Genomic DNA, 25,649 nt, shown 5'->3' on the forward strand with positions numbered 1-25,649 from the left:
CATGAGTCTTGATAAACATTTAATAACAGTCTGATACTCAGCAATTTAATCAGAGCAAATATCCTTTCGCAAACAAGCCTATTGATTGTTCAGTGAACAAGATTAGATTGAAGCACAGAGGAAAGGTCGATGTAATTACCGTTGTGTACCTGTTTGTTTAAATCTTTCAAATTAAAAATGTGCGAACCTCAGGTTCAGCCACGTCAGTTTACATGAGCAAACCATTGGTCAGATTGTTGTTCTCGCTCTCTCACTCTGCTGAGTGTGTTGGATGAAAGCAGGGCCCAGTACAGACGGCATGTGAAAAACTGAATTATTTAAAGTCATGAGAGCGAGAGTAAGCTTGCCCTATTGAATCTTTCTTCCTCTCTTTGGACCCCCCACCCCCACCCTTCTGCTTCACTCTGTGTGTGTGTCATGAAGTGACATGTGTGATGCCTGCTCAAGGCGACACATTTGTGACTTTATTCCTTCTCACTGTTTTGTATTAAAGATAAAAATGTAGAATGGTTGTGGGTTCCTGGTGCCTTTATGATGGTGGTGGAGGTAGTCGCAGTGACAGGCGGGTGTGTTTGTAAAAGCGAGAGCCAGTATAGTAGGACGAAACGCCATCAACGTTGTTCTTACACGCTCCATGTTACGCCTCAGATTTTGTCATGCTGGCACGCTATGTGAAATTGCACTCGGGGGTGGCAACATGTTTGTTCCTTCAGTGTATACAAGCATAGGCAGATTAAAAAAAAGGGGGGTCTCCTTTACAGCAACATAACCAGGCGTGTTCATAAAAGAGCCTCCTGTGTATTTGTAGTGAAAGTGAAATAGGTGTGAAAGAGCAAGAGGGATGCAGCCAATTTATAGCAGGCCATGGCACAAGTAGAGACATTTTCTAATGCCATCTGTCGCTTGGAAAGGACAATTTTGTCAAAACCAAGCCATGAATCTCTTCAGCTGAATGGAAAAAAAAAAAACGGGGAGATTAAACATGCTCCAAGCAAAAAAAAAAAGCACAAAACTATAGATAGAATGGAGAAAGCAAAAGCCAGGCAGCCGGACAGATACAAGTGAAATGACAGGGGGGAGGAGGACAGCACATGCCAGCCTGGGGAGGTTTTTTTGCGGAGGTGGAAGTAGACACAAAGCAGGTGTATGTTTAGACAGAACGATAAAACAGCCTGGCTGACAGAACGCCTGATAAGCAGCCTGACTGTCAGGTTTGGCAGGCTAGCGGTGAAGCAAGAGTACGGGGCATGGAGGAGAGCAAGACAGATGGCTAAAACCTAATACAGGCAACTCAGAAACTGTAAGAGCATAAAGTAGACGTGGTGCACCTGCTATTGAGTTTGAGACCTGATGCATATCTACATGTTTCAATTCTGTGTGCAAAGTAGGACATGTAAAGCTGACAAATGTGATGCATTTAGATCTTATGGGAACACATACCGACCACTGTGGGTGTATTTTTTTTAAAGCATAATGGAATAGCTCGCTTTTTGCTCAGCATCAGCTCTGGTCAAGATATTCCAGCAAGCATTGAATGAGTTGCCATGGAATTCTGTACAGATGTAGATGGTGCTAAAAAGGATAAGTAGTTGTGATGTATATGGCGCCACCAGCAGGTCAAAAGTTCGATTTAATCAATGATATATCTTAACAAAACTAAGTAAGAGTTCCCTAATGGTCATGCTGATGGTCGTGATGCTACCCTCACTTTCTGAAGTGCTACCATGAAGTTAAGTTTGTCATTCATGTCTGCTTAGATAACATTTTTAAACTAAGATAAAGATCCTCAGCAAGTTAGGACACTGCTGTTAAAGTTAAACACAATTACTAATGTGCCGATGTTAGCTGCTAGTGCGGTTGATGGTTTTTAGAGCTTTATTTTTTGATCAAACATATGGTTCCAGTAGATTCAGGGTATGTCCGTAAACACTTGATAGTTCACCTTATGCTGCACTTACTGCTGCTGCTGCTGTGCGGTGAGTGTAAGATGCAGCCTTTAATCATGTGCTTTTGTGACTGTGATGAAACATTCTGTGTTGTTATTTGTCACTTCATTAATTATGTATTTGATTATGATTCCCTGACGGTATTTTGTCAGATATTCATTTACCACTGCTGAATGCTAAATTTCTGTAATTTTCTTGTTGTTTCAGGGAAACCACAAAGCACTGAGAGCTCAGAGCGGGTCCAGCTGTCAGGGACATACAACGTTCGTAAAGGGAAACTGCAGCTACCAGTCAACCGCTGGACCAGACGGCAGGTCATTCTGTGCGGCACCTGTCTCATCGTCTCCTCTGTCAAGGAGAGCCAGACAGGGAAGATGCACATCCTGCCCCTCATTGGAGGAAAAGTACGTAAATGTTGCGCAGCAGCAGGACATGACTGGCATCGCATAGACATTTTTTTTTCTTCCATGCTTTGGATGATAAACTCCATCATGTCATATCAGCAGAGAGTGACCTGACAAAGTGTTATTACCCTCTGCAAATGACTACTGCAGGGAAACATGTCCTTGATGACATTTCACCTTCAACAACTGTTTGTCCTTTATTTGTAAGACGACTTCCTGTTTTGCTCATGTCAGCTCAAGGTCAAACAGGAATGATGCAAGCCAGGCTTAACAAAGTCAAAATGTTTTTTTTCCTTCTAATCGGTAGTCAAGACACTCTACAATCTTTAGTGTAATGGATCCCTCTCACTTCATAGTTGCTTTATTCTCTCTCTGTAAACCGCCTGCGTAAACATTTCCTTTATCTGTTTTATAGCTTTATGGATCTGTATCTGTAGTGCCAGTGGTTATAAGGTTTAATTGTTGTTCAGGAAAGCCTGATACAAAGCCGCCACACCTTAACATTTGTCACACAACACATGACCTCTGCCCAACCATTCATGCACACATTGCGTCTGCACGTGCCTGCATGTGGTGAGTTTGTTGCTGTGAGGGCCAGCATTCTATTCAGTCCCCATAACTTGTCAGCCATTCATTCACAAAGTCCATGTGCCCGAGAGCGTGTGTGTGTGTGGCTCTGCGTGTCTAAAAAAGCTATTTCACATACAGTCATTCTTGCTGATGTCACGCACATGTCCACTAGATGATCATGCCTGCCTCATATACAAGTATTCTGCTTGACTGAATACCCGTTAGCCATGAAGCGTCTAATTTCCTTCAGCAGAAGCCGATTCGTAAATGTACTTATTGTCCATGTTTCAGCTTTTTCTCTTGCTTCCTTTTCTTTCCTATTGTGTGAATCTATAGGTCATAGGTTTGGCATTTACTGTATATTCACAGGGGGGGGGGGGGGTCAGAGATATCAGTATTTCAAATACCAATGTTACTCCTGTGTGTTGTGCTGCAGGTGGAGGAGGTGAAGAAGCACAATCACTGTTTGGCCTTCAGCTCAGCGGGTCCTCAGAGTCAAACGTACTACGTCAGCTTTGACAGCTTCACAGAGCACCTGCGCTGGCACAGACATGCTGCCAAGGTACCCCATATGTGTGTGTGTGTGTGTGTGTGTGTGTATGTGCACAAGAGACAGAGATCATAAGCATATGCTCTGCATGATACTTCTGGGTCAACTGCATTGTATATTACACACGACTGTGAGTTGAAGTCTGAAAATATGGGAGTGTTTGAGCTAAGTGCACATTTCACTGCCGTCCACTCTGTAGTGTACACAATGAGAAGTGTCTCTGGGAGCATAAACACCACTCATGACTCTCTTTTTCTTTTTTCTCTCTCATTTGAACTCAAGTAGGCCATAGCCAGAAACCCTTTTTCTAAATATTAACAGGGACATGCATGTCACCCGCACCCAGAGGGCCACTCAGAATAGGAGCTTGGAAAGAAGCAGCACGTGCCCCAGTGACAACTGCTGAGCCGCAAGCTCGCTCCACTCCGAAAGGCTCAAGTTCACAGGCTGTAGATGTGTTTCACTGTACATTGCAGCGTCTGTGTGCCTGTAAATTTGACTACCAAATGATTAAGGGTTAACGGCTCTGCACACCTGCAGTTAACTACCTTAGATGATGATGTAATGTTTGATTTCCCTAAAAAGATGAGCAATGGAATGACATTTGACCCATTAGATGAAGCCTACATGGAGTAAACCAGTAGAGGTTTACATGGAGTTAATCCTATTAAACTCTTAAATCTCTTTTTTTTTTTCACTCTTCCCACTTTGATCTCTCACCTCAATCTAGATGGTGTCCCAGAGAATAAACTCGGTGGACCTGTCTTGCTGCAGCCTGGAGCAACTTCCTACCAACCTCTTCTACAGCCACGACCTCACCCATCTCAACCTCAAACACAATTTCCTGCCTGCAGACCAGCGGCTGCAGCAGCTGCAGAGGTATGGTGCCATTGCAAATCTACAGTAAACACACCTGAGGATGAATTACAAGGAGACAAAGAAGCAGGAAGCGGTGGATGACGAGAAATGAGAGAAGGGACGCGAGGAGATGGTGCCGAGTGGGCAAGATGAGACTTGAGAAGGTTTTAGCAAAGCTTTACATAATGTGGAAACAATAGAAGACGGAGAGATGAGACATAGCAAGGCTTCATTGGACACAGCAGGTTGTGGCTGCTTGGTCTGGACAGGTTAAGTTTTTTCCGACAATTGATCTGAACAATCTAGACTGGACTGTGGTCATTGGCACATGGAGTCTAAAAGGTCTCGCCAGGGCAGGCTGAGCTGTACCAGGCCAGGCCAAACAAGCTCAAAGGTGAAAAAGGGTTGTTACTTCTGCAGGGAGGCTTTTAATATCCCTGGCCTCCCTCACTCTCTCTCTCTCTGTGTACACCATCTGCTGCATGCTCATCAGGGTCCCAGATTAAAGCCCACATCCAAGACTTAGTCATCGTGTGTATGTGTGTGTGTGTGTGTGTGTGTGCATAAACGTGCATGTACACACTGGCACACATGCATGGCCGTCATTTTTTCTGAAGCTTATTGCAAAAAGTCTAACAATCTGAATCAGTTGTGTGACTATGATACTGTAGTCTGTGTTTGCAGAACAGACAGACAGAGAGAGAGCGAGAGCTTTCCTGTTTGAAAAAAGTGGCTGCAGGCTACTGATCCGAAAGTCATGTTCTTGAGATTGTTTTAGAAAAAGACATTTTAAGGTTACACTAAGTTTTTAGGAAAGACAATTAGTCGTTTTGATGAAGGTTGGATCAAGTTGTCAGGAAGTAAATGTAATCCAGTGTAATTGTCCTCTGAAGTTACTGGTGTCTTCCTGGTAGAAAGTGACAGATGAGTTGGAGGTTAGAATCTTATGATGCTTTACCACATTACGTAGTTTGAATGACTGCGACTGAAATATTTTTAAATCTTACCAAGTCGTGCACAGATCCACTGATGGTCAGGCGAGGTCGCGTTCATTTTGTGCTGCCAAACCCTAAGTAGGCTCATCCGCATTTGACCCAGCATGAGGGAAAAGGAGGTCAGTAATGAGAAGAGATGAACGGCTGGAAATAGAGAGTTTTGACATAAAGAGAAACGTACCACATTATTCCTCTGTGACTAAATTCAAAAGATGTGGAGTAAATAAACACTGTGCAGACTATGTTAATGTGGGTGTATGTGTTTTGGTGTGGAGAGTTGTGCGAGTGTGTTCATGTTGCAATATAAACAGTGGCCTTCCCTTGACATTTAACATGGAGTCATCGTGCTTTGTATTTTTCCAAGAGCGGTGGAATGTGTGAACCTGCCACACACCTCTCTTCTCTTTTCTCTGGCCACAAACTAACTGGTGGGTGAACTGCCAATCAGATATGCATAATCAGTTGTCCGGGATACTAGCTCTTGCTCTCGAGCATGTGACTTCCTTCCCAGCATGCATCTCACTCTGAGACAGAGGTCATCACCCCGCTTAGGATGAAGACTGACGTTCCATGCATCTGATTGAATCTTTGGCCTGTTTATTTACATATGTATGACAGGTCAGTGATAGAGAGCGGACGTGAGAGTCAGGAAATGAGTGAGGGAAAGGGAACGGCAGAGGTCAGAGTTGTGGAATAAAGACAGAATTTGAGATAAAGAGGGTTATTTAAGGCCAAGTGTATATATTAAAGTTGTTTTAACCAATGTTTCGGCCTCTTAGGAGCAGCAGCGCAACAGAAGAACAATACCGCGGTGCAGTATTATCGAAAAAGTTGTTACTCTGCAACTGTTAGCACTTGTCTGTCACATAATTAGCAAATACAGTAATTGGCCTTCATCTAGAACTTCAATAGAACTTGTGTTTCTCTGTTCATTGTAAGACAATAACATTTGTGGAGAGGAAAATTAAAATAGTATGTAAAATCAGACTGAAAAGCTTCACAGAGCGACAAAGAGCTCCGCATTCATGGATACAAAAATGGTGGGGGCAGCTTTAAATCCACAAGAAAGACGGCGAGGAGAGAGAGAAAAAAAGAATAGCATGATCGGATAGAATGACAGAGCATGACACAGACAGGGAGAGTCTGAGGGGGTATGAGCATTACTCAGCAGTTTGCAGGGGTTTGTTTAATGGTGAAATTACATTTTCCCACACACTGCCTGCAGGAGTCACCCTCAGCTGGAATTATTTGGCCACCCTAATCAATAGCCCTGACATCTTGTCTGCTTCACCCCCCCCCCTCCATCATCATGATGAACTATGTGTGTTTGTGCACATGGGTAGGAAAATCTGACATCTTACCAATTTAGGCACCTGATCCAGGCTTGCGGTGCTAATATGGTGTGCTGCCAATGTCTGACTTGACATAGCTGCTCTATCTCTGCACATAATAGGTGATAGATGGTTTTGTGTGTGTGTGTGTGTGTGTGGGTAAATAAGGCCATAGTAAGTCCTTCCCTCTGCTCCGCCTTCTTCCCTTGGTTCCCTCCCCACTGAGGGGCAAACCCCTCTGAAGGTCACTGCTCTGCCATGGAACACCACACCAAATAACAGTGGCCACCGGTGTTTGAATGAACAACACCCACGTCATTGCCTTGCTTATTTGCTCAACAATCAAATGCTACGGTGTAGTTGAAAGAAAGTCTTTGTTTATGGGTGTGTCGAGTGTGTTTTTTCACAAACACAAATTCACTGCAAGCTGCACTTTGTGACATTTCCCATTAATATATTCATTCATGGAGTCATGATGAATATCCACTCTTTTGTAACATTCATGTCAACAAGAAACAGCCACATCTCCAGTCGCGTCTTTCCTCCTTTCTTAACTTCTCACTTCATGTTGTCCCTCATTGTTTTCTGTCGTGTCACAGGTTTTCTCGTCTGCGAAGCCTCAACTTGTCCAACAACCACATCGGTCAGTTTCCTCCGGCCATCTGTGACATACTCACCCTGACAGAGGTCAACCTCAGCTGTAACTACCTGGCCTCTGTCCCCAGCTCTGTGGGAGTTATGACCAAGTGAGTAACAACTGTTGATACAGATTCTGATTTGATGAGAACCAACGGTATTCACAGAGGGGTCCAAAGGTCTGCGGCCGCATTGTGAGGTGGTCTTAGATTTCATTTGTCAAGATCTAAATCTTTGATAAACATACCTGACTCTAAAGTTCAGTTCCAATCAAAACACACCACAGCTGTTCTTCCTCTCTGCATGTGGCTGATTTCAATGCCGAGTCACTGATTTCTTTTTGTATTTATCTTGCCTCTCCCAACTTTTGGTAACTTGTGATGTAGGTGATTACCCAACTCTTTCATTTTCGTGGCAGGGGTTTACCACTGACATGAAACCAGTCCTTGGGGAACAGCATTTTTCTGGGTTTGAGTGTCAATTGTTTACAAAAGCCAAACGTTACCCAACAGCAAGAACATGGCAAAACAGCTGCCACGGTGTGCGCTTTGTTATTTCAGCATGTGAGCAAACAAAACAAACTCAATTCCCTCTGATCATCTGTGGTGCTGTCCATTGACATTTATCAGAGTCATGGCCCATCACTGGTCTTGGTGTTTTTAATCTGCCTGAAAAAAATCTCCTTATCCTTTTATTGATCTGTTGTGCAGAAAGCTTAAACCACGTCCTCTTGTATGTTGGTGCACACCTTTTCCTTTAAAGCTCCTTCAATTTCTGTAAGGACTCTATTGCCAGTAAAACGATGTTATCTCTTACATGAATTATGTCACTTGGCTCTCGTGGCTGAAAAATGATATTCAGTTTGTTCCCTGACCTTGTTATGTTATTCAGCTCCAAAACAATTCTACACCAAGAGCATCTTGAGGATGGAACACTGTAAAGACCATTTCCTAATAGTATATCTCTAAATACAGCTACCTATCATATTCAGAAATATTTGATATGTGAGCCCAGCTGAAAATAAACAGGTATATTGTTCTGTAATTGGTCTTTGTCACCACTGACTGCTCAGGTATGACACATACTTTAAACTGACATTTCATTTGAAAATAAGTTCACAGGTATGTGGATTGAAATTAGGCTGGATGAGATGCCTGTATGGTCTGGTATGCTTGTAAATTCTTGCAGTGGCCAGTAGGGCATTTATGATGCTACTGCCATCTGCTGGATTTAAAGTGTCGTGATGATTACAGGCGCTCAAAGTCAGACCAAGTCATCGTTCATACAGTGTTGAGGACACACTGCCAGTGATAATAAGGAAACACGCTCATCTTCTTCTCTTAGTTTGCAGACGTTCCTGTTGGATGGCAACAGTCTAGAAGACCTGCCCAATGAGTTGGGTTCTCTCCAGAGGCTGAGCTATTTAGGCCTTTCCTTCAACCAATTCAACCACGTCCCCCAGGTGCTGGAGCGTTTGGCCTCCATGGAGAAGCTGTGTATGGCTGGCAACGACCTAGAGATACTCATCTTGCAGAATTTCCGGCTGCTCCGAGTCAAACACATTGACCTAAGGTACAACAGTATGGGTGAATTATTACAAGTATAAATACAAATGATCTGGATTAGGATATGACTTTTTTTTTTTTATAATTACTAGCTGTCAAATGTCAAGAACAAGCATCCCTTTCCTTTGTCATACAGCAGAACATGTGCCAATCACTGCACTCAATGACATATTTTTCCACTAATGATAGAAACAAAAACACTAAGAGGATGCCAGAACAGGATCAAACAGCGAGACAGCACGGAATCAGGAAATCATTTGCCTGAGGTGGCTCCATCAAGTGTCTTCCCATTGCATGGAAAAGAACAGAGCTGCAGTGACTTGCAGTATTTTCCAGTTAATACTTGACTCCCTCTGACTTTGCTTAAACAGGGTCAGTCCATCCAGCATCACTCACCTGTTTGGGCAAAGATCGTTTCGTATTTCTGATGGTGTTTGTGGTCTAATTTAGAAACTTCTGTTTCTTAAAAATAACTCTTTCTTACGCGGGAAATAAAGCCAGTGAGTTATGTAATTTGTACCCAGCAGTATTAAAGATTGGCTGTTCTAAGCCCCACAGTTGTGAGGATTTGCTGCTTTTCCCTGCTTCATGGCGTTTTGTATGACGTTTGATATATTTTAGTTCTTCACAAATAAAACCTGAGGAAACCAATGAATATGCATTTTTTTAATAAACCACTATTGGGTTTAAACCACATTTTTAGATTAGTTCTAGCAGAGACAGTGTGAAGAGCATACATTTGTAGTATTTAATAAAACCACAAAGTATAACCATGAAATTGTGAAAAGATAAAATGATCAAATGATCCAGTTCAGTGTTTTAAAATAACCAATTTTGTATCTGCATTTAAAGGGTTTTTTTTAAGCTTCAGTTTGTCGCTGATTAAATCGGAAACTGTGATTCAAATTCTGGCATTTGTTTTTGGAACAGAATACTATGACCTATATATCAGTTGTTGCCAAAGATGGTATTGTTGAAAAACTGAAAGTTATACAGAACTCAAGCACCTGCACAATATATTAACATCACCCTGTGTCTTCCAAGAAAGGCTGCAACATGTGCAGTTCGACCCAATCCAGCTGGAGCTGAACCTTTGTTTCCTCTCTGCCCCCTCTGTCAGACTGAATAAAATCTCCAGCATGGTGCCAGATGAGCCTGACCTACTGAGGCATGTGACCCAGCTGGATGTGAGGGATAACAGGCTGATGGAACTGGATGCCTCAGTCTTTCCAAGACTGGAGGTGCTTCACTGTGAAAGGAACTGCATCAGCAGCCTCAAGGTCAAGGGTTGCTTGCTCAAAGGCATCTACGCCTCCAACAACGGTGGGTTTGTCGGTCAGGTCTTTATGCTCTATGCAAGAAAAAATCCCGACAAATCCCCTTCCCCGTCACATCTCTGCTGTCTTACGTTTCTCGAAACAGAAATCACTGACATTAATCTCTCCTCTCATATCCCTGAATTTTCTTAATAAATTCAGGCCATTCTGCTGTCGCATTGTCTCTCTGGCTGACTTGTCACCCCCTACAAATTCTCCCCTCCATTTTCCATCTACCTGCCTTTTCGTACTGTATATCGTGTCTGTCCTTGCTGTAGGTTAATGTATTTGTTTTTTCCCCTCAGAGCTTTGCCAACTGGATGTCAGTCCTGTGCCCTCCAATCTGAGTTACATGGATATTTCAAGGTGAGAAAAACCCCCAAAGTTTGCACACACCTTCAGAAAAAGTGAGTGAAGCATACATTTAAAAAAACATTTTGAAGGTGTAGCTCATTTACACCTCCACGCCCTACAAGGACACAAGAGCAGTCGTTGTTGCTTGTTGTTGTCAATTGTAAGTGACAAAATTCATCTCAAAGACCCCATAACTGTATATTGACATAAACACACAAAGCAAGGTTCTTTCTAATGTGGTGAAATGTCAAAGTAGAAAGTCTGTTATCGTTTAACTGCATCAGCCCTGACCTTTCACATATGCTTTGATTGTCAAGTGGTAGATAGGCTTCTGTGCTCAGCTCATGGAAAGAGCAGTACAGTTTTTTTTTTATTTTGAGAAGCATCCAGTTCTTCTTAAATCCATTTTCCAACTTGGCTGACACTGAAGGACGTCGGGTTATTGATTGTTTTTGTGTGAAGCATGGTACCTCTGAGACTCCGATGACCTGATGAACTGACTAATTTTACAAGAAATAGTTTAGCCAGAGCTGAAATCACTGCCTTGTGTTTTCTTTCTAGAGCAGGACTGTTGAGAATTGGAACGCACACGGTTTCCCATTATATTCTATGTTAGGTGTCTGTGCACTTTATAAATTGCACAGTATTTATCATTGTCATCACTCTCCTGTCCTCCTGTAGAAACCGTATGGAGTCCTTGCCAGACTGGCTGTGTGAAGCGAAGAAACTGGAAGTTCTGGACGCGAGCCACAACCTCATCACGGAGCTCCCAGCGCGGTGAGTCTCTCGCTGTCTCTCTACCTCTCAGGGATTGTGTCTGTACGCCTGTAAATAGAGTACAGTGCAAGATGATTCTCCCCGCCCTCTGCTGGCGTTGTCATCTGTCCCCCATGAAGCCTCATAAATCTCACGGCTACCCTGTAACCTCACAGCCTTCACCCACTCTCCTTCTCTTTGTATAGATTTGGAAGGTCAGCTCACTTCCTCCGTTTTCTCTCCGTCTCATCCACTGGTCCCCTCAGTGTCTGCAGATTTATTTTTTACCCAATAAGTGTCAGGATGATTAATTTCAGCTGCAGGCTCCACTAGAGGCGCTGCTATTTTCTGAATTCACGTTCTCATCCTCGCCCCCATCCTCCTCCTGTTTTACTCTCATTTCCATGACTATTTTAGTCGACTTCAGTTACAGTTCATGTAGGTCCAGTTGTCTCTCCATCGCTCTCTCTATCTCTTTATCTCGCTATTTATCTATCCATCTATCATACATCAATCCATCTGTTTATGAACCACTTGGTCGAGTCCCTGACCATCTGCATGTTCCATGTGTTGCAGGTTGTTCTGCAGCAACAGTCTCAGGAAACTGAGTGCAGGACACAACCAGTTGCAGAAGCTACCTGAAAGAGTGGAGCGCCCTCTGCTGGAGGTTTTGGACATACAGCACAATCAACTGGTGGAGCTGCCATGCAACCTTTTCCTCAAATCCGACAGGTAGCGTCAATCATCATCGTCGGAAGTCATTTTTGTCTTCATTAGATAGTGCGCTCAATATCTGACAAGAAGATTAAGCACAGGGGAAAAGGAGGTACATCAAGACGAAGGACAGAAATTATGGATAGGATTTTTAATCAACGGCAGTCAAGATGCTCAAGGGCAGGCATGACAGGCAAATATAAAACAACCGAGCTCTGCAAGGATAGAAGAAGGTGAAGAGTGTTTTAAGGGGGATCATAAAAGTGGAAAGTTTTTAATTCAAGTCACTCGTCGCAATTTTGAATGTCCGTTTCCGACAGAAAGCAATAAGGAGTTTCTCCTTCATTTGTCACGTTCAGCTTACGATGTGTGAATGCGTCAGCCAACAAGCTGGAGCACCTGCCGCCTTCCAGCCTGTCAGAGGAGAGTCACAGCATCCTGCAGGAGTTCTACCTCACCAACAACCGACTGACAGACAAGTGTGTCCCCATGCTGACCGGCCATTTGCACCTTCGAGTTCTGCACATGGCCTTCAACCTTCTGCAGACCTTCCCAGCCAGGTATATGTCTTTCCAACCATTTTCTTTTTCTTTCTCTAATCGTTTATCTTTTGCTAGAACAAAATCTTTTACCACCTTGATCCAGCCACCCCTACCGAACAGATGCTCCCCCTTCTTCTATATTCCCTGCAAACCTTACAAAAACAAAAGTACATTTAATTACCATGAAAAAAGTCAATATATAGTGTTATAAAATAAATAAAAGTAACGCAGCACAAAAAGGCATAGTCATACTTTGAAAGCAAAGTGTGTAAACATCATGATTTATCATAGTTGGACAATTCCTGTAGTTTAGCATGAGCAGGATGGTAAAGGTCTAACCAATGGTTAGTGATACATTTGGTAAAGTAGCTGCAGTAAAAAGCATCTGAAGGAGGCGAATATGTGCCCACTCTCTAATACAATCTGGGATAATACCAAGTAGTGATACCATGGGGTCCTTAGGCATGCCTATGTTGAAAATATCCAACAGTTACATCATCCCAAAAAGTCACAAGCTTGGGGTGTGTCAAGAACGTTTACACATAATAAGCCAATCACTCCATCAGGTACGAGACTTATGTGTCTAAACGTCACGGTTTTTGACAGAGTCTTATGAAAAAAGGCTAATACAAATCTGACCATTCGATGACTACCTTCAGCCCTGTTTCACGTGCACATGTAACCTCACTCATTGCCTCCTCTCCCTGATCAGTAAAATGGCTAAGTTGGAGGAGCTGGAGGAGGTGGATCTGAGTGGAAACATGCTGAAGACTGTGCCCACCACCATCATGAACTGCCGGCGAATGCACACACTCATAGCCCATTCCAACGCCATCGAGGTCTTTCCTGAGGTCATGCAGCTGATGGAAATGAAAGTAAGCCTGTAGCAGTAAAACAATGGCCACAAAGCCCCAGCTGCGTGCATCTGTTTTTGAGTATTGACATCTCTGCCTTCTCTGGTCAGTGTGTGGACCTGAGCTGCAACGAGCTGAGTGAGATCACTCTTCCTGAGAACCTGCCTCCCAAGCTTCAGGAGCTGGACCTCACTGGAAACCCCCGTCTCAATCTGGACCACAAGACCCTGGAGCAGCTCAAGTATGTAACTGTTTTTTTTATGCAGGACAAAATGCAGAAAAAATATGTATCTTGTATTTTGCCCATAATGTTTTCATGTTATATAGCTAATTTACATTGAATGAGACTTCTCCTCTGTGATTTATGTCGCTATATGGTGTATCTGATTCATTTTATGTTTTATGGTTTTCCAGTAACATCCGCTGCTTCCGCATCGATCCGCCCCCAACCTTCTCGTCGAATGAGGCATCTGGTGGGCCTGCTGTGTGGAGTCATGGTTACACAGAGGCCTCTGGCGTCAAGAACAAGTGAGTTCTGCTCAGACAATGATGGGGGGGGGGGAGGAACATAAAACAACTGCGATCACATTTGTCGAGAAAAAACCCCCAACTCAGCCTCTCGAGGATGAGCGCAGATAAATCCAGATTACTCAAATATTGATTGAAAAGATGAATCATTTATACTCGTATATCAAAAAAACCTCTGCACTGACTAAACTATTTATTTAGCCATGTGCACTGTACATATTGATTCTTGTTGAATAGGCAGGTAGCGATGATGGAGGTTCTGTTAAACAGAAGATAGAAAGTGTTGTGACCAAGGCTAATATTGTATGGTGTGTTATGATTTATTTCTGAGCAGAAGACCCTGTAGTCTTTGTTTCCTAACGGAGCACACGTCTCAATAAATGCCTTCTTTTGTTTGTCGTCTTCCTTTCAGGCTGTGTGTTGCGGCGCTTTCTGTAAACAGCTTCTGTGGAAGTCGCGAAGCTCTGTACGGCGTGTTCGATGGCGACCGGAACGTGGAAGTGCCGTACCTCTTACAGTGCACGATGAATGACGTTCTGGCTGAAGAACTACACAAGACCAAAAGCGAAGAGGACTACATGACCAACACCTTCCTCGTCATGCAAAGGTAATTGGATGTGTAATTTTGCTTTTTCACCATTTGTTAGGCCTGGGGTAATAATTAAAATAATAAAAGCATGTGTCCATAGAGGTCTGCTAAGGTCGGTTTAATGTAGATTTCAAATGCAGCTCATTTCCATTACTGTGTAGCCTCCCTGTAACACAACACTGTCCACTCTAGTTGTTAGCGCACTCTTGTTTTGGTCAAACGAGACAACAAAGAAGGCGGTAAACATAGAGATCTAAGGACATAGAAATGAGAGTGAACTACTGGTGAGAAACTGCTGCGACTGGAGAGGAATGGGAAACCCCATATGCATGGATGTGGATTCTCATTTATTATAAATGGAACTGTGGGGAATGTGAAGCAGCGCTCTGTGGACTTTGAATGCAGAAAGTATTACTTTTGATATTTGATAACTAAGTGAACAATCCACACAATTAAACTCCTCTGCCCCTGCAGGAAACTCGGGACAGCTGGTCAGAAATTGGGAGGCTCAGCAGCTCTGTGTCACATTCGCCATGACCCCACTGAGCCCAGTGGCTGCTTCACCCTCACAGCCGCGAACGTGGGCAAGTGCCAGGTCATCCTGTGCCGCGATGGGAAGCCCGTGTCGCTGTCCTTGCTTCAAAATGTCGGGTTGGAAGAGGAATATCGCAGGATACGGCAGCACAGGGCCATCGTCACTGAGGTAAAAATCACTGCCAGTGGAAATCAATGTCGAGTGTGTTAGCTTAAGCACTGTATTGACATTCATACTCTATTCCACAGGACAACAAGGTGAATGGCGTGACCGATTCCACACGAATCATGGGCTACTCCTTCCTCTACCCATCAGTCATCCCTTGTCCCTATGTGCAGACAGTCACACTCCGATCCGAGGATGAGTTCTTCATTGTAGGCAGCCGTGGCCTGTGGGATACTGTGTCTCCCACTGAGGCTGTAGAAGCTGTTCGCAATGTCCCAGATGGCCTTGCTGCTGCTAAGAAGCTTTGCACACTAGCACAGGGATACGGTTGCACTGACAGCCTCAGCGCTGTTGTCGTCCAGCTCAGTGTGAGCGAAGACTGCTGCTCGTGCTGCTGTTCTGAGCCTCCCCAGCCGCCACCGAGCCCCGGCTTGGGCACGTATCCCTCGTCGTCCTCTGCGATCAAGGAGCGTCCCTCGGACGGCTCCCTACCTGTGCCACCTTCCTCCTGCAGTGAAATCAGCAGCGAAATCAGCACCAGTGAAATGAGCAGCGAAGTGGGCTCCACTGCCTCGTCCGATGAACCTCCGCAGAGCTCCTTGGTGTTGCTGCATGATCAGCCGCACCATCCGCACCTCCACCTGCATCATCCGGCTCACTTGCTGTCCTTACAGCACCAGCAGGCCCACACAACCTCTCAGCCCTGTCAGTACCTGTTCCCAGGTTCAGAGCTGCCCTCTGCCCGCAGCTGCTGTGCCCTACATCCTGCTTGCTTAGCAGGTTCCTTCCAGCGGCAGCTATCTAGTGCCACATTCTCCAGTGGGCTGGACAGTGAGGACGAGGAGCCCATTGCTGGTGTTTTCTCTAATGGGAGCCGTGTGGAAGTGGAGGCGGACATCCACTCCCTCAAAGCAGAGCTCTCGTCTTCCTCCTCCTCCTCTTCATCTCCACAAACATCCTCCACCAGCCAGGAGCGCACCTTACTGACTCTTCCTCCACCACCTCCACCGCCGTGTACCCCAGAGCCGCTGGACGAAGGGGTCGACATGAGCCTCGGGGAGGTTGAGAATGGGCTCGAGAGGGACGAGTCATGGCAGGGGGTTGGATCAGGAGGTGGGGATGGGGGAAAGTTAGCAGGGAAGAGGAGGCTTAACGGGTCAGTGGCATGCCAGGAAAAGAGTCACAACCTCATTGAGGTGGCTGCTGATGCCCCCTCAAAGAAACCTGGAGGCTACTTTACTGCTCCTGCCCAGCCTGACCCTGATGACCAGTTTATCATCCCCCCTGAGCTGGAGGAGGAGGTGAAGGAAATCATGAAGCAGCATCAGCAGAAACAGCAGAAGACTCCGGGGACCGATCAGCCCATGGACTATTACGACACCCCTCTGTGAACAGCGACACACCGACTGCAGCCTCATCTCCCTTCCAGTGGTGGCAGCATGCACAAAAACTCCACATCAGCCGCTCGGTTTTTTTACGTGGTCACAAAACAGCGCGTGTGTTCCTCATGAGGCTTTCAACGCACATGAAAGCCTGCCAGCTCGACACAGCCTTATCCTCGAAAGAACCATGAAGTTGGAACTGCTCCACCAGTTTTTACTGCGACAAATCATAGAATAAAACAAGCAAACGAGCCCTTTAATGATACTTAACCCTCTTGAAAAGTAAAAAAGCTTGTGGACACAGCTTTGGATGTCCACGGTCTCGCCCTTCTCGATGACTGGAATCTTTTCTTTCTTTTCTTTTTTTTTTATGAGACAACCAGCTGAGTATGTTATTGACACTAGTCTCTTTGCAATAGCATTAGTTCATCGCAACACTTGTTAATATTGGTAACAATTTAATGGTTGTTGTTTTTTTTTTGTTTTTTTTGTTTTTCATTTTGTAAGAACTTACCATATCTTTTAATGTGAAAGCGGCAAAGTTGCTGGAAGAACTTTTTGAAAACAGAGACGCATAATCTTTTTATTATCAGTGAACTTTGTTGAATGGTACACTAGTAATACCACACTTAACTGTTGTAGATAGGGCACTTTAAATACTGTTTTTCTTCAGTAAATCATGGCTCTTGTCCTGTAAAATGGCATAGAATTTTTTTGTAGAAAATTTAAATACTAACTCCTAGGAGTTGCATACTCTTTATGGTGACTCAGTCACTTTTTTACTAATCTTCTCTGAGAGAAATGGTGATTTTTTTTTTCTCCCCCAATGATTGTAAATAAGAGAAATGTTGTATACTGATGCTTTTAAAAGGAACTGCGTACCTGTGTGTCAGTGACAGGGAGGATGACATTGCTGTTATGGAGGTGTCACTAACATTTAATTACATGAAGTAGACCCACAAATATGAAACACAGACAAACACACACACACAGATAAATGTTTATGTGCAATTGAAGCCGCGGCATTCCATAAAATAGACCATCATTGTATTGAATGAACACTAATTGACATATCTTTGCATGCATGCACTTACAGTACACACAGACACACACACGGACACAGATATCCCCCCCACTGTTATCACTGGCATGACTGTGTCAAGTTCAGTAATACAAACAAATATATCCACATGGAAAAGTGACAACATAAATGTTCCTGTCTTTGGTATAATAAATTTTAAATTTGTGAATATAAGTCATCCAGTCTGGGACTTGTTTTTGTGCCTGTGCGGAGATAAGAAAAGCATACGAAACATATTTTTAAAGCGTTTATTCGGAACAATAACATTCTCATCCCTCTGTAGTGGTGTTACTTTGAATGACCAGAAGGGGGCAATGTCACATCATGTGATTATTTGAACCGGAGTGAAATCTAAAGCCAAAGATCATGAACATTTCATTGTAAATGATTGTTTTGCTTCTGTTTACAGGTTGTTCCAGTATAGTTTCTATGTGGCATAGACGTTTGTCATGGTAAGGGCCGTTTTGTCCAAGCGTTTCTTATACTTCTTCTTCACACAGACAACGCTGATGATTGTAACCACTATCATGACTCCCAGCACAGACAGAGAAGTGGCCAGTGCGAGCGTGGTCTTATCCATGAGGGAGCCCTTGTACTGACAGCTGTCTCCGTAGTACCACCAGTCATCACCCACCGCACATCTGGAGGGAATAACAGATGAGGATGAGAGAGGAAACAACTTCCAGGTAATTCCAGTACTCACAAAATGAAATGTTGTTCTGGTTTCAAAAATTTGACATATCCACCTTTAAAAAAACGGAATCCAGACGGAACAGAACACTAAGGAAATTGGGATTATTTGTCTTTGTTCAAATATAACTAAAAAGGTAACAAAATGGTTGCACCAGATTAATCAAACACCTTTGATAATATGATGTATGACATAATGATAATGTAATCATGTCTAAGAGGACTTTAAAAAATGTAACATAGTAATGGGAAAAAGCAGCCAAAGTGCTCTGTGTTTTCAGGGTTAAAGGTCCAGTTAGGTACTACTACTTTGTACTAATAAGTTGCTATAATTAAGTAAGATAAATGCTTCAAAAATAAAATAAGCCCTTTATATATATATATTTTGACAAGGGATTCGATTTATGGAGGCTGTGTATGACAGAACCAGCCACAGCATGCGTTTCATATCTTGTGGACGGAAGCTTAGTACGCAAAGACGCACAACATCCTGTCTGGTAGGCAAAGGGCTCACAGTAGTAGTAGACACGTGTGGGAAAAGAAGGGGGTGAGAGGAGGAGGAGTCCTCTGGTTGGTTACAGTCTGCACTCTCACCATGAGATGTGACTAATACTGACACAGTTGGACCTTTAGGAACTGCGGATCAGTGGGTGCATTCAAAAAGTCCTCACCTGCAGGCAGCTTTCCCATCATCCTCCACACAGACGCCATCATTCTTACACTGAATGTTGAGGCAGACGTCTGGGGGTGCGACTGTGCCAGTGGGCAGCGGCGAAGTGACAGGAGTTGCAGTGGGCTCGGTCTGGGACAGGGTCAGATGTGACACATCTGAAAATGTATTTTTTTCCAAAAGGAGAGGCATTGATGAACATGAAATGATCAGGCAGCGATTGGATTATATGAGTAGATTCATAGATTCATCGTTTAGTTCTCTTTGGGTAATAAATCTTTCATGTTTGGACACAGTAGAGGATTCATATCACGTTTTTTGGTGCTTTTACCTTCCATTGACAAGAGAAATATGGCGTCCCCTCCTTTGATGAAATCCCTGCTCTTGGCTCGGAGGTGCGTGAGATACACCGGGGTTCCGGCACTTGGTCCTCGGAAGTACTTGGTACCGTCTTGTTCCGTGACTTCATGCCCCATTTTACGTGGGTCATCCCAGAAAAATTGGTCAGAGTCTGTTTTAAAAAAAAAAGATGTCGAAAGGGTGTGTGAACGTATTATTACAGGAAATAATGTCTGTTTGTTTTTTCCAAAGAATGTCTGAGAGGTATGATTTTGCAGTTTTACCTGTTACTTTCATTTTGGGGTCAGTGGTCACACTGCGCTGGTTAGACATGCGCTTTTGGATGTGCGGGTGCTGGTCCATTAGCATCATGGTTATCTGTTTCCAGGGGCAGGGCCATTTCTGCCCAGTGTCGCCTTCACGGGCCACTAGATGAGCATAGGCTGACAGCTGACCAGGGTATTGTGCCTTTCCACTGGGGTACAGCTTCATTTGGAAAGTGTAACCTTCCTTTGAGGTAAACGGTGGGCTGAAAATAGAAGTGTTTAATGGAGTATTGGCCATAACGTCATTGAAGTTCTTCACGCGCCATATAAACTCTGGGCAGGTCGTCTCAGAAAGATTGATATCATCCAGTGATAGTCCACCTGCTGCCTCCCCGGTGCCTTCCTTGCTCCCTTCAAAGACAACACGAAACTTTGTTTTCCCATCCAGACTAACGTGGTGCAGCTGCCACAGCTCCTGAGGGGATCCTGTTGCAACAAAGACAGATCATTTATTTAACATTTTGCCAGCACAATGACAATAACAAGATTTTGAGCAGTATCTCCCAATAGTCACCCTCTATGGTCTTGATAAAGCGCAGAGTTCCATTGGGGTTTGCTTTGTCATACTCTCGGATGTAGATCTTCAGTTTGTCGCTGGGGCCGGCGCTGTTGTAGTAGAAGAACTGCAGACACTGGTAACCTCTTTTGGGGTAAAGGAGTCTGCTTTCAAGCAGTGCTGTGTCCCCAGTTTTGGCTGTGCCAGTGTTGAAGTGCATGAAATAACCAGAGCCTGAAGATCCAAACGTCCAACTGGATTATCAGTGTCCACATGTAATCATTATTTCCAATGCACAGTCACTCTTGAACACGATGTTTATCCCTGCATACGTTTTTATGTATATTGACAGTTTAGTAGTAATCCTCCTTATGTCCTGATGCGTCTGTATCTTTGCAATATTATAATAAACATGATGAATTATTTCGCTCAGAGTTTAAGGAATAATTGGCTGATGTATCTGTCTGACATGCCCACTTTCTCCCATTAAAGGGGAAATGTAGGATTTTTCAACCTGGGCACAGGTTGAACAGCAAGTGCGACAATGTAAACGTGTCTACAATCAGAGAGAGATCCCACTCTTGATAACGCTTGCTTTCTCCCTCTGTGGGCGTGGAGTCACAGAATCATTGCAGCAGCAAGTTTACCTGCCTCAGTCTGTCACTGTTGCCAACTGAGCGGATTCACTGGAGCCCAGTTTCTGTTCTCTATAAACATAGAGCCCAGGTTGAAAAATCCTGGTATTCCTCTTTATAAGTAGATTCAAAATATCCATCCAACCATTCGATTTCTAAACAATTCCATCATTATTAAAACAAGGGGAAAAAGTAGCACAAATTGTTTTGAATATTTTTGAGTGTCATGTTTTTGAAGTTCTCAGTCATCCAGGTCATAATCTTCAGTCAGCTGTGGGTGACAGGACAACCTGAGTCGAGCTGACGATGTTTCACCTCTCATCCAAGAGGCTTCTTATCGTTTTTACCCTAGCCTTTAACTAGCCCCTTTTTATTCCACCCCTAGGTTTGTATTTAGAATTTACTTAAATGTTCTTCTTCTTCTTCGTGTTTTCAGCTATGAAATTGTCCCACTTTACTTGCACTGTGTGCTTCTTCTGTCTCACCATCTGCTTTCCACAGACATAAATACAAAACACTGTTATACTCCTACACAGAGGGTAACATGGAGCTGATTTGCTTGTGTGAACTCATCTGACCATGGTTTGAATGTCACAGTTGTACCGTGTGCTACGTCACGCATATTATCCCTCCATTGTGATTCTCACCAGCGCATTTGCCCATGTTGGAGTAGTCCGTGTCAGGCCCTCCAGCAGCTTTGGCGAGCCTGACCCAGTCTGCCTTGTCTCCCTCTCCCTGGATCATACCACAGATGTTCTCACGTTCAAAGTCACATGAGTCCAGGAAGGTGGAACCCTGAGCTAGAAAAACAGGTGAAGATCTTTGAACAGCTATAAACTAATCACACATGACAGAAAACTTCATGCTGATTCACATATTCCTCTGTGGAAGATAAGCCATGTTTACTGCCGTCGTCTTGTGTGAATATAATTTGAATTAAAAACGATAAAAGTGGCGGCACAAGCGGGGAAAAGTACTCATTCTTACTGCAGTTGTAGAGGCGGTTCAGCTTAAGCAGGTCGCTGTCACTGAACTCCATACGCTGGCCGATGACGTCACTGAAAGCAGGGATCTTGGTGACGATGGTGGGCTCACTGCCATTGCGAAAGGCAGTTTTACTATAGTGCATCATGGAGCCGTAGTCGTACGGGACGCCCAACGAGCTGGAGGTAGTGTCGTTATAGGTGTTGAAGTTGTGCTCTCTACCTGTAGTTCAATAAAAGTGTCAGAGTAGCTTAATTTATCATCACATTCTGCAAATACAGGCTTATAGGGGTTGCTTTTTAATGCCTGCCACGTTCAGATGAAAGTTTGCTGCTGTTAAAGTAAGAAATTCTGTAATAGCAGCCAATAATAGATCTGATTAATCAACAATCAAATGGGCGGAGGGCAATAAAGCTGCGATACTCTTCTTATCTATATGTAGCCATGAAGACTAACACAAACATGTTTATCGCTCGTGCAAACCAAAGCGATGCTGGATGAACTCCTTTCATTTGACAGTAAATGTGAGGTTCCATACCCGCTGAGATTCGATCCCACATGATTCTGACATAGTCGTCGCGGTCCGCCCTCGACTGCTCATGCCAGAAACCCAACGCATGGAGGAACTCGTGTTCAATGGTGGCAATGCGGTCACAGTTTGCTCCTATAGATAATACTTGCTTCCCAATTTTCCTGTTTCCCACAGAGGAGAAACAACTTTTTTGGGAGGTGGGGGAAAAAAAGACAACAAAAAAACAAAAAACATCACATATTCTGTTGTCTCTCTTCTGTGTTGCAATAGAAGAATAATGCATGCAATCTTTTACAAAATGCAAACTGTCTTTTCATCTGAACAGACCATTAAAAAAAAAAAGAAGAGATTCTCTCTGCCATACCCGCTTCCTTTGAAGATGGAAATGTAGTTAGCCTCGCCGCTCCAAGGCTTGAAGTCAATGCAGCTCTTTAGCCGGTACTGCTCAAACGCCTTCAGAATCACACCCTTTGCATTGATCTCTGCAATACATACATTTGTCAATCTTTCAAATTCCCTTTTAAGTCCGGCTATAATTTTGTATTATATTCACAAAAGACCTCTAGTGAATATGTGAGCCTTTAAAGTCAATCAACTTCATGTGTATCTCATTCCCTACCTCAGTTGTAAAAGGGTAATGAGTTTTGGGATATGTTCAGGCCCTCAAAAATGCAATTCATTTGGCAGAAAAATAATAATAATAATAACAATTCCTTGCATTTCAATAGGGTTCTTGCACATTCATGCTCGAACCATAAATATCTAACACATGGTATAGAGTACACTCAGTTGTGGACTTGTACTGAAGCAGAATCCACCACATTTCACGTAGAACAAAATCATTGTATAGTCCATCCATTCATCCAACTATTACTTAATTTCCAGGAGACTAACTTTATAATTTCACTGTATTTATAATAACTGAACTCTAACAATAAGCAAAACAGCGTCACCACAGAGAGCTGGAGGCTTCCATGGCAGAACTCAAGTTTCTCTTGATGACTCTTATAAATAACGTCTTTTCTTCTGACCTTGTTAAAAGGAAATCCGTATAAAAAGCACTTAAGTGATTGAAAATATACAAAATGAATTAATTCAGTCTTTTTTTCCCCCCTTAATTCCCTTCTAATGTATGTCATACGTAAGCATGAATTATGTGATGAAACGTAGAAAGATGTCAACAGAAAGCCGTGTTGGAGAAGGGGTGAGATTAAATAAAGTTTTTAATAAACTTTTACTCACTCCTTTTCAAACATAAGAAGAAGCTAATGAATGTGAATGATTTGATTTGCATGTCAGCTTGTGAATTGAACATTTGCTCTTCTTTACGCTTGAAATAAATACACTAAACTACCAAATATATGACCATAAAATGCTCTTTTAACACTCTTACCCAAGTCGTTTTCCAAGTAGTACGGGATCGTCTTGGGCCATCTGTACTGATCCCCTATTATAGAATTTCGAGTCTGCCTCTTGAGTAGTCAATAAAAGCAATCACAGGGACAGTAGCGACATAATGAGTCCGTAAGAAATGTAATTGTGCAGGGGGAAAATTGGAAACATTCAAATAAATTAACAGACCTCCTCAAGGACAATGTCTCCCTCGAAAAGACCCAGTCCAGCTTCTGTGGAGTCCACACACAAAACAATGGTTATGCAGTGAACTGAATATTATTTAAGTCTCAAGAAAAAAAATGTCCCATTATAATCTGCATACCATCATTTATGTCAAAAATGTCAAGGTCCTGTCCGCCGTCCACATCATAGTCTGAGACAGAGATGAAGGATTTAAGTAGTTAAAGTTAAACTTCAACTTGACCCTTAGCTACTTTGTGCAAAAGAAAAATCGTTTACCTGGTATTTTTGCTGTGGGCTAAACCAAAAAAAAACCCAAATGAAAGTACAAATATTATGGATTGCAATTACTTTAAAATCATCATTTCTAGTTAACAGCAACGAACAGATTATATACATTTCTCACCAAACAAAGCGTCAGGCCACAAAGGATGCAAACAACGTGAAGAACAAGTAAACCTGAAGATCTTTCTGCCATGTTCTGAGACTGTAAGGGACACGTACTGATCGCTGACCGACCGATAGACGCTCTCGATGCAATAATTCAACAAGTTCTTTGCAGGTAATAACATCGAATGGATGAGTTCTCGGGTCAATGATTGACAGAGCTGTAAAAAGGTCCAAGTTACACAACAACAATCTTTACACATTTGCAGATTAGTTGGACTGAAAGAGTAAACCCCCCTGGTTTACCAGCTACGCGGTCAACTAGATTGAGATCCACTCGTGCAAAAGTACTGAATTAATCTTGTTTAATTCCATGTGTGTATGTGTGCCACTTTATTAGGTACACGGGACACCAGGAGCAGCACTCAAAAGTTTTAGAAAAGTAGTTTCCTCCCAACTTTTATGGCACAAAATCATTTATTTGAGAATTTTCAATCTGGTTTTACATATTATTGTAACCTTCCTCAAAGTAACCAATAACCTGCTTTTATCTACAGACAGAGGAGAGAGAGCGCTATTTTAAGTTTTTTAGACTTAAATGCCGCTTTTGATACCATAGATCACAACTTTTTAATTGACCATCTTAAATCCTGGGTCAGTATCAGGGACTTGGTTGATTTTGTTCTTATCTTTTTAACAGAACGACTCATCCTCTACAACCCAAATAGCCTATGGTGTACCACAGGGCTCTATTTTAGGTCCAATTTTATTTTCTATTTATATGCTCCCTCTCGGCCAAATGATCCAGCGACATAATGTTTCTTTCCATTGCTATGCTGACGACACACATATATACCTCCTGAGGACTGAGACCCAACGGTTCGAGAAGCCTGGCTGCTGTTTTAGACTAGTTTAAAAGATGTGAACCGCTGGATGGTCCATCTAACCCAACTTTCTCTAACTAAACAACTCCAAATCAGAAATAATACTGGTTTAACCCACCCAGCCAGGCTTCTCACCGGTTTTAACAGACGGCATCACATTACTCCAATGCTGGCTTCACTCCACTGGTTCCCTGTACATCACTTCACTTTTAAGGCTCTCGTCAAGATCTAGCCCCTGAATAAGTCACAGACATGGTGACCCCATAAGAGCCTGTTTGCAGCCTTAGATCCACGGGCAGGTCCTTTCTTAACTGTTACGAGGCTCAAAAGCAGGGGTGACCATGCCTTCTCCGTCAGGGCGCCTGTGCCTGCTTCACTTCTTAAAACTTAGATTTATAGACTGGCCTTTATTTGATGCTGTATTTGTATCATTTTATTGTTTATCCTTTTATCCCATTGC

At 43.2% G+C, this 25,649-nt stretch overlaps 2 protein-coding genes across 2 annotated transcripts in view; one reads left to right on the top strand and one right to left on the bottom strand.

Annotated features, from left to right (window-relative positions):
- The window catches only part of phlpp1 (PH domain and leucine rich repeat protein phosphatase 1), a gene marked incomplete at both ends in the record, with an annotated part of 41,269 nt that extends 24,670 nt beyond the window's left edge, over positions 1–16,599 (top strand). The window contains 16 exons of the mRNA XM_083889825.1: positions 2,154–2,350; positions 3,357–3,482; positions 4,201–4,349; positions 7,254–7,400; positions 8,635–8,862; positions 9,976–10,178; positions 10,477–10,537; positions 11,207–11,302; positions 11,858–12,013; positions 12,355–12,555; positions 13,250–13,412; positions 13,502–13,632; positions 13,806–13,919; positions 14,332–14,526; positions 14,983–15,211; positions 15,292–16,599. Coding sequence (XP_083745951.1) covers positions 2,154–2,350; positions 3,357–3,482; positions 4,201–4,349; positions 7,254–7,400; positions 8,635–8,862; positions 9,976–10,178; positions 10,477–10,537; positions 11,207–11,302; positions 11,858–12,013; positions 12,355–12,555; positions 13,250–13,412; positions 13,502–13,632; positions 13,806–13,919; positions 14,332–14,526; positions 14,983–15,211; positions 15,292–16,599 — 3,704 coding nt within the window. The remainder of the gene's footprint in view (positions 1–2,153; positions 2,351–3,356; positions 3,483–4,200; positions 4,350–7,253; positions 7,401–8,634; positions 8,863–9,975; positions 10,179–10,476; positions 10,538–11,206; positions 11,303–11,857; positions 12,014–12,354; positions 12,556–13,249; positions 13,413–13,501; positions 13,633–13,805; positions 13,920–14,331; positions 14,527–14,982; positions 15,212–15,291) is intronic.
- A 1,499-nt stretch (positions 16,600–18,098) lies between these two features.
- mep1bb (meprin A subunit beta b) lies at positions 18,099–25,343 on the bottom strand (the record flags this gene model as incomplete). Its single annotated transcript, XM_083889588.1, has 13 exons — positions 18,099–18,312; positions 19,033–19,189; positions 19,363–19,542; positions 19,655–20,122; positions 20,211–20,426; positions 21,475–21,627; positions 21,815–22,033; positions 22,350–22,528; positions 22,708–22,825; positions 23,737–23,815; positions 23,925–23,968; positions 24,061–24,111; positions 25,325–25,343. 13 exons carry the CDS (start codon positions 25,341–25,343, stop codon positions 18,099–18,101), a joined length of 2,097 nt encoding a protein of 698 aa, XP_083745714.1.
- Positions 25,344–25,649: the final 306 nt, after the last annotated feature.

Source organism: Microchirus variegatus (genome assembly GCF_963457635.1).
Source record: "Microchirus variegatus genome assembly, chromosome: 5".
NCBI classification, from domain to species: domain Eukaryota; kingdom Metazoa; phylum Chordata; class Actinopteri; order Pleuronectiformes; family Soleidae; genus Microchirus; species Microchirus variegatus.